Source organism: Danio rerio, chromosome 15 (assembly GCF_049306965.1).
Source record: "Danio rerio strain Tuebingen ecotype United States chromosome 15, GRCz12tu, whole genome shotgun sequence".
In the NCBI taxonomy this organism is placed as follows: Eukaryota; Metazoa; Chordata; class Actinopteri; order Cypriniformes; family Danionidae; genus Danio; species Danio rerio.
In genome coordinates, this window is record NC_133190.1 from 36,948,650 (window position 1) to 36,957,500 (window position 8,851).

The 8,851-nt window shown below is 34.0% G+C and overlaps 1 protein-coding gene across 1 annotated transcript in view; it reads right to left on the reverse strand.

The window, feature by feature from the left end:
- Window positions 1–4,858, reverse strand: part of dgkb (diacylglycerol kinase, beta) — a 111,558-nt gene extending 106,700 nt beyond the window's left edge. Inside the window, exons 1-2 of the mRNA XM_073923876.1 lie at window positions 4,571–4,858; window positions 1,268–1,396 (exon numbers count right to left, since the gene is read on the reverse strand). Coding sequence (XP_073779977.1) covers window positions 1,268–1,337 — 70 coding nt within the window. The 5' untranslated portion in view covers window positions 1,338–1,396; window positions 4,571–4,858. The remainder of the gene's footprint in view (window positions 1–1,267; window positions 1,397–4,570) is intronic.
- Between the last annotated feature and the right edge of the window lie 3,993 nt (window positions 4,859–8,851).

Consider the following 8,851-nt stretch of genomic DNA (forward strand, 5'->3'; position numbering starts at 1 on the left):
TACAGAGCAGAGGTCAACATCCCATAATGCAATTCGCAACCGCAAATAAACGTAAAAAAACTTGTTAATCACAAAATACTGACACTGATAATTAACTGATATTTTATAGTGTAGCGTGTGTGTGTGTGCACTTTTGGATTTTCTTTCTTTCTTTCTTTCTTTCTTTTCTTAAAAGAACCACTTGTTTCTTATTATGAAGTAGATGATAAGTATATAATAATTAGATAATCTATTCTAAATAACATTTTTCTTCTTGGAACCATCAATACCAATGAAGAAACTTTATTTTAAACAGTGATAAATCACTTAAAAGACAAATTTTACAAAATAAATAGTCAATTAACATCTAACTTCCAAACTTTGTAACAAAGTTTTCACCACAGACTCAACCAGAGTGCATCTTGCGCAGATCAAATCACCTCCATCAAGCAGTCTAACGTTCAGCTACAGAAAGAGCTTCATGTTCCTCCTTCCTTTTCACTAATGAGCCATATTGTCATACAGCACTCCAGCCAATCAGAGTGAGTGAAGCCCTGTCCTGCACAGGAAACAGCAGCCTCTTGGGGTATCAATTATTCAGATTGCTCAATTAAATGCAGATGATCTCTGTCCTCTGCATGCGAAATGAAAGATCCTCTTGTTGACAGTTGATTTTCTATGTATGAAAGCAGGTTTTGGGGTAATTAAAATGCCACAGATATTGTACGCATCTGTGCGCGACTGCTTTATTATTGGCACGACAAACTGACTAAAACGGTCCAAATATAGTTTGATCTCTTTATCTCAGTGGTAAAGGTAATGCAAACACAGGCTGTTGCTAACGTTTTCTCTCAAAAGAGATTATAAATGACACTTCGGTCACGCTGACTCCCAGCAATGCATTAGCACTGAAAGGAATCAACGTTCATCATGGATGGATTATGTATTTAGGGGAATTAATAACTGTCAGTCAGAATTTTCTCTCCGCTCATAGTCTGGTGGCGATTGGATTAGATTGAATTCTTAACCTTAAGCTTTAACCAGGAAATGACATTTCCTTAAGTGACACATGCAAAACTGGCAATAAATGGTTTGATTTGTATTCCAGTGAACTGGACGCCTGTCATTATGACAATCTTGTTGGTGGAGATGCTCTCTAAAGACAAAAATACTCTTTAGAGAATGTATATCTGGACTGAAGCCCTTAACAATGCAGTGATAAACAAATATTTGACCACTGTGGTCTAAATTAACCAACTAAAGATTGATTAAAGTATAGAAGCCTTACATTGTGCATAGTCCTGAAGACGAGAGAATTCGTTTGGACTCAAAGTGACCCACTTTTCTTCATTTGACATGCTGTGCCACTGTTTATCTGCCTCTGTTTACATTACAATGAGATTCACCAGCTCAGGCTCTGTGGAGAGACAAAGAAAATTGTTCATTATGACAGTGTGTGATATGTTTATGAACAAAGTGCAATATGATTTTTCTGATTTGAGAAACAGCTGAAACATGCTAAAAATGCTAAAACAAGCCATGTTAAACATTGTTAAAATGTGTCAGCTACATGCAAAGTCATACTGGCAACATAGAACATGTTTCATGACCCTGCAGCCCATGACTGGTTTTCTGAGCCTGGTCTGTCCCTGGATGGGCGACCACATGGAAAAACTAAGTTGCTGTTAAAAGTGGTGTTAGAGAGGCCATCAGGAGGAGCTCAACCTGTGGTCTGTGTGAGTCCTAATGCCCCAGTAAAAGATAAGGGGACACTACACTGTCAGTGGGCGCTGTCTTTCGGATGAGACGTTAAACCGAGGTCCTGACTCTCTGTGGTCATTAAAATCCCATGGCACTTCTTGTAAAGTGTAGGGGTGTAAACCCCGGTGTCCTGGCCAAAAGCCCTCAATCGGCCCTTACAATCATAGCCTCCTAATCATCCCCATCCACCAAATTGGCTCACTGTCTCTTCACTCCACCAATAGCTGGTGTGTGGTGAGCGCACTGGTGTTGTTGTCCTGTGGTTGCAGTCACATCATCCTGGTGGATGCTGCACACTGGTGGTTGTGTGGAGAGACCCCCTTGTGACCCTACTGAAAAATCCAGCTTAAACCAGCCTAGGCTGGTTGGCTGGTTTTAGCTGGTTGACCAGGTTGGTTTTAGAGGGGTTTTGGCCCTTTTTTTATATTTTTATATATATATACACACACACACAACAAGTCAAGACGGTCTAATTCATGCTGAAATAAGACTAAACATTGTAGCAACAAGCTAATTTAAACAAAAAAGGTAAAACATGCTTACCATGTATGTATAGAAGTCTGCTAATAATATTCTGCTACTGATATGCTAATGTTAACAAAGTAATAAAAAGCTAACAAAAAGTTAAATATAGCAGAAACATGCTAACCTTAAAACATGTCATAGTGTAAATATAATGCTGCACTACCAGTATGCTAGTGTTAACAGATGCTAACATGACAAAACATGCTAGAAACATACTACCTTAAACCTTGTGATTAACTTTGTGCTAGCAACATGCTAAGACATGATAGCATAGTTTTAAGACTAGCAAGGTTAAAAGATGAAAACATGTTAGCGGTGTGTTAGAACACGCTAAACAGACAATGTAATTATTATTGCTAAACACACAATGCTAACAACACTGTGCTAACAAATGCACAAATTTCGGATGAGACGTTAAACCGAGGTCCTGACTCTCTGTGGTCATTTAAAATCCCAGGATGTCCTTCAAAAAATTTGTAGGGGTTTAACCCCGGCATCCCGGCCAAATCTGCCCACTGGCTTCTGTCTATCATGGCCTTTTAACCATCCCCATACCATAATTGGCTTCATTACAAAATTGGTGTGTGGTGTGACGTAATGTGGCTGCCGTAACATCATCCAGGTGGATACTGCACACTGGTGGTGGATGAGGAGATCCCCCCCAAAAAATGTGTAAAGCGATTTGAGTGGCTAGAAAAGTGCTATATAAATGTAAGGAATTATTATTATTATTATTATTATTATTATGCTGGACATGCTTATTCATGCTAACAAGCTATTTTTTCTGTGTAAATCAGTTTCATAAATACTATCCACTGGTCATCACAGAATAACAAGAACAGCAACTGTCACATGACAACAAATAATCAAATGTGCAGCATCATGTCAGTCAATACTGTAGTCAAACCAGTTGTCAGAGACAGACATTGATTTAAGTGAAGCAGTGATTTGTATATGGCTCAAAATTGACTGGGTCCAGCTCATTCTAAAGTATTTTTTGGTATGATTTAAAAAAAAAAAAATTTAATCTAGTAAAATGTTTTATTTCAAGCTACATTTTCATGGAAAGCTCAAAAGAATTTATATTCAACGTTTGAATTTAATGTGTCCTTTAAAAGCATTTTTCTTTCATTAATAAAACAACCGATAAAAAAAATAAAAAATTTACCCTAAAATTCTTAATGATCTTGTACATCAAAAAAATAATTAACCCTCTAATAATTACACACATTATATATTTATATTATTTATTTTCAATTTTCAAATTAAAAGGAACAAAATCTTAATTTTACAGCTGTAATATCTGTGGATTACTGGATGGTTTTAAATGTCTTTTTTATTAATATTATTATATAATATCTATAAAAATATATATTTTGAGAAAATATATATTTAAAATAACAATACAAAATAATCAATCATTTTAGTTAAATTATTACATTTCAATTTTATTTACATTAATTATAATACAATTATAATATATTAAATGCAACTTTAGTGAAATTGCATTTAATTTCTAAGTGAAATACCAAAAATTTATTGATACATGTACAAAAAAGTATTTAATATATGCTGATAACCAGTACAGTACTTAAATATCACACATCTCCTGCATTTTAGTATCTAAATTCAAAAGCTACTATTTTCCGCAACAAACATGATTCAGATTTATATGATATCATCTTTGCTTTAATATTTGCACAGATCTAACCAGATTTTTTTGTTGTAACTATTATAAACTTTTCATAATAGAAGAGTAGTAGCAAAAAAAAAAAAGGATGAATCTGAAACAAAGTTCATGCAACTGAACTTTAAAGAAAACTCAACACTCAAAGCAAACTCAATTCAACATCCCGTCAAATCCCTTTACTTCCTGTGACAAGTGCAGGAAGTGCCTGAAGCATGCGTCTCTTCTGAAAGATGATCTGTATTTATGAATGAAACTTCTTGCCATGTCAAGATCACAAAACAAACTCTTCTCAACATTACCCTAGGGTAAGAAAAATAGATGATCTCTGCCTCGTCTTAACCTTTACCATCATTCAATTTTTCTTGCATAGCACAATTCACGGTTGAAATACAGTAGATCTTCAAGCTAGGCTCACAAAGTGACAAAATGTAACAGATTTACATGTCAAAACATCAAATACAAGAGTGCATTTTCAACCTAATCGCTGTTAGTATATCAGCAACCCACGAATAAACCAATGCAAATACAGTCGAGAGCTCAATCATATTGTGACTGGTAATGGATGGAAAACATCATTTCCACAAATACAAGTGCAGAAAGCTGATATGCACTCACCTGATGCTTCAAGTCAACAGCAGCGATGCGATGAGCATGTTATGTGTTTTTATTCGTCCATTACTGGCGGCGTCAAGTAAAAGCCTCCTACTGTTAGAACAGCACTGTTTGTGTCGGGGAAAATGAGCATGAGAGCTGGAGAGAAAGAGAGAGATCTACTCATCTGCAACAATCAGTTTTCATGGCTGTGCTCTCTCACACACACATACATACACACACTCCCTCCCATCCTCGTTTTCCCCTTCATCTCTCCATCTTGCTATTTAGCAGGCTGTGGATCTGGGTTGTGATAGTGGAAGGCGATGCTGAACATTATGAAACAAGAGGGATTCTGTGTAAAGGATGTGTGTTTTCTTTGACCTTTTCATTTGTTAAGACTCTCACCAACTGCTAGGTAACTCTGAGACACACGTTGCAAAACTGCAACTTTTGTAATAACATGATAACAAACATAAAATAATGATATTAGTGCAAAATACTGGATTTAAAATGTTAACAAACTTAACAACATTTATAAATATGCAAATACATTTTTCTAACATTTTTCATTTTTGATGAATCTCAAATATTTGTAAATATTCTTAAAATATTATAATTGTTTTATTTATTTAAATGTATGTATTTTTTATTTATTAAAAAAAATCTGGGAATATATGACCTATGGCCACCATATTATTTAACATTTTTAGAAATTAAAAAAAAAATTAAATAAATACAAATGTTTTTTGGAACATATTTTGAGTGTTTTTGGATTTTTTTTTTACTTCAAGTATACCTAAAATCAGTATATTAAATTTATAATATTGAAAAAAAAATATCTAGATAGTTTAATATTATTAAATGGTTTCAGAAATAATAATTATTTAAAAATGTCAAACAAATTAATCAGAACTAAAAAAAGCATACAGTGCATCTGGAAAGTATTGATAGCACTTCACTTGTTGCAGCCTTATTCCATCATGGATTAAATTCATTTATTTCCCCAAAATTCTACACACAGTACCCCATAATGACAATGTGAAAAATATTTTTTGAAATTGCTGCAAATTTATATATATATATATATATATATATATATATATATATATATATATATATATATATATATATATATATATATATATATATATAATAAACAAAATTCTCTAGTCTAATAAAACTAAAATTGAACTCTTTTGAATCAATGCCACGCGTTACATTCGGAGAAAAACAAGCACTGCTCATCATGCAGCATCATGCTGTGGGGATGTTTTTCAGCAGCAGGAACTGGAGAACTAGTCATGATAGAGGGAGAGATGAATGCAGCAATGTAAAGAGACATCCTAAATGAAAACCTGCTTCACAGTGCTATTGACCTCAGACTGAGGTGACAGTTCATCTTCCAGCAGGACAATGACCCAAAGCACACCGCCGAAATTTCAATGAAGTGGCTTCACAACAACTCGGGGAATGTGTTTGAGTGGCCCAGCCAGAGCCCAGACCTAAAACCTATTGAACATCTCTGGAGAGATCTGAAAATGGCTGTACACTGTCACTTCCCATCCAACCTGATAAAGCTTGAGAGTTACTGCAAGGAGGAATGGCCAAAAAATCCTAAAGACAGGTGTGCCAAGTTTGTGGCATTATATTCTAAAAGATTTGAGGCTGTTATTGCTGCCAAAGGTGCATCAACAAAGTATTGAGCAAAGGCTGTGAATACTGTGGTACATGTGATTTTTCAGGTTTTTATTTTTGATAAATTTGATAAATTTTGACAATTTCAAAAAAGATTTTTCCACATTGTCATTATGGGCTATTGTGTGTAGAATTTTGAGGAAATAAATTAATTTAATCCATTATTGGAATAAGGCTGTAACATAAAAAATGTAGAAAAAGTGAAGCACTATGAAGACTTTCCAGATGCACAATATTCATGCACACGCACACACACGATTCTTTCTCTAAGGTACTGATTTGATGTCACCTTTTCTTATTATTTTAAATCATTTTTGCAAAATAAAAATAAAACAAATTTTTAAATCCCACTGACACCAAACATTTGTTCACTATACTTAATTCAGAAACTCCAATGTGCCCATTTGTGTGCCTAAACTATCAAATGACACATTAAAACCCCTATAGCTAAGCTATGTACAGTGTAAGAAAAATCAGGAGCAGCAAACAAGCTTTACTTGTGCACCTTATTTAACCTACATATGTAAATGTTTTTATTTTATAAGCTACTAAAATACTCTCTTTACATAGAACTAAAGCTCCTGGATGTTGTGCATTTGACAGCTGCTCATCCTTTCTGTTTACATCCTTAGAGGAAAGAAGCTGTGAAGTGACTGACAAACTTATCCAAGCTTTCTTGATCTCATCTACTCGCCTGAATAACTGCACATTAAAAATACAGCACAGCTCAAAGTAAAAATTGCTTTCTGTTTGTTTATTCTGAAAACAGAGTAATTATGTTTAGAAATATGCTCATTATTTTATTATATTTTCAAATATTATGCCTTAAATATTATATCTTTCTACAATTACCTTTCATATTATATTAAATGATAAAGAGATTTTTTGACCCACACAGTCCTCAAATTACTTAACATTTGTAATATAAATAAATATTTACAGTTTTAATTAAACACCTCTAACCCAATCTAATCGTATTTAAAAACATGCAGAATTTTCTTTCAATACTTTTAGTAAGTACAGTATAAATAGTATATACTGTAGATAGGATACATAATATTTGATACAAGAAAAGATGTTAATAATTTTTCAGTCTTCCACAATGGAAGTCAATCCCCAAACCTTTTTTACATAAGAATACAGATTTGATATAACATGAGGAGATGAGTAAAGCATGACAACATGTTCTTAAGGGGAAATGTCTTTAAATAATCACTGTATGAGCATCATATTTTAAGAAATAGCCATTTGGAAGCCATTAACAAAATAAAGTCAATGCCAAATGTAAACACATTGAGTTAGAAAATGCAAATACTAATCAATTTAAAGGCTTACTGTACATACAGTAGATTTTTTGGTTAACTAGGAAAGTTACTGTAATTTTATCAGGCAAGTCATTGATTGGACAACAAGTAGAAAAAATATTACTTTAGGGAGGCTAACATTATGGACATAAAGAAAAAAAATGAATGAAAGAAAAAAATTAAAATATATATATACATGGAGCTCCAGCTCCTCCGTTCTTGCACTTCTACAAGTGATGTCACTGGAAGTTGGGGTTAGGGGTGGGGTGGGTGTAGCATGCTGGAGAAAGGACGACAGCATGGCTGAAGTATTTCTGTTAAACAGGTAATGTTCTGTTTTAAAACTATTTTAGTCAGGCTAAGCTTATGTTAGATTGTGTTCTGTTATGAATGACTTATAGGCACAGACAGTTGATCAGCCACTGAAATCTCCCGGTAAAAGATTGATGTGATTATTTTAAGTTTCATAAGGGCATCGATAATGTTGATTTATATTTAGTTTAACAACAAAACATCAGTAAATAGCGCTATTCCGCCTAACCTGCTTTATCGATCTGAATTTGCTTTTATATTCACATTGGTTCATTTTTGAACAATGACAGCCTTCCTATATTTTCTGTATTTTTTATTTTCCTGTATTTTCAATGGAATTTCTATGCTAGCCTGTTGCTACTGACGGTGCTAGTGGTTACAACGGTCTTTCATCTCGTTTAACGCTTGAACAACTAAATAAATGCTTAAGTCTATTTAACTGAATGTATTGTAATTACATTGCTGTAAAAACAACCTTGTGAAATTGAAAATACTCGCATTAAGCTTTCACCGGAAGTTTATCGTTGGCTATAAAACGCTAGCTGTGCATAGAGCCCATTATCCATTTAGAAAAACTTTATCTAGAACAATAATTTAAACTAACACCTTATGATAATTGCTTTTCAATAAATATTCATATGAAAGCTCTTTGCAAACCACTGAAAATATAAACTCAACAAGCTAAAAAAAAAAAAAAAAGAAGCTATATAAACACCACATATTTGATAATCTTGTTACAAAGCTAAATGAGGCCACAAATCCCATAATGCTGTATATGTTAGCGAGGTCAACAAACATCCTGTGGAAGAGTTTCATTGCAGGCCCAGAGACATAAGGATGGTCGTGTTTCTTTCTAGTTGTGCCAGTCGGTGGGAGCAGCGTAATGCTATAATCTGAACATGAGTCATTTGGGTCTTTTCTGGCAGTCCAACAGCACATTTGCGAGGCTAACGGGACCCATCTGCCATTTCCATGAGGACAGGCCTGTTAT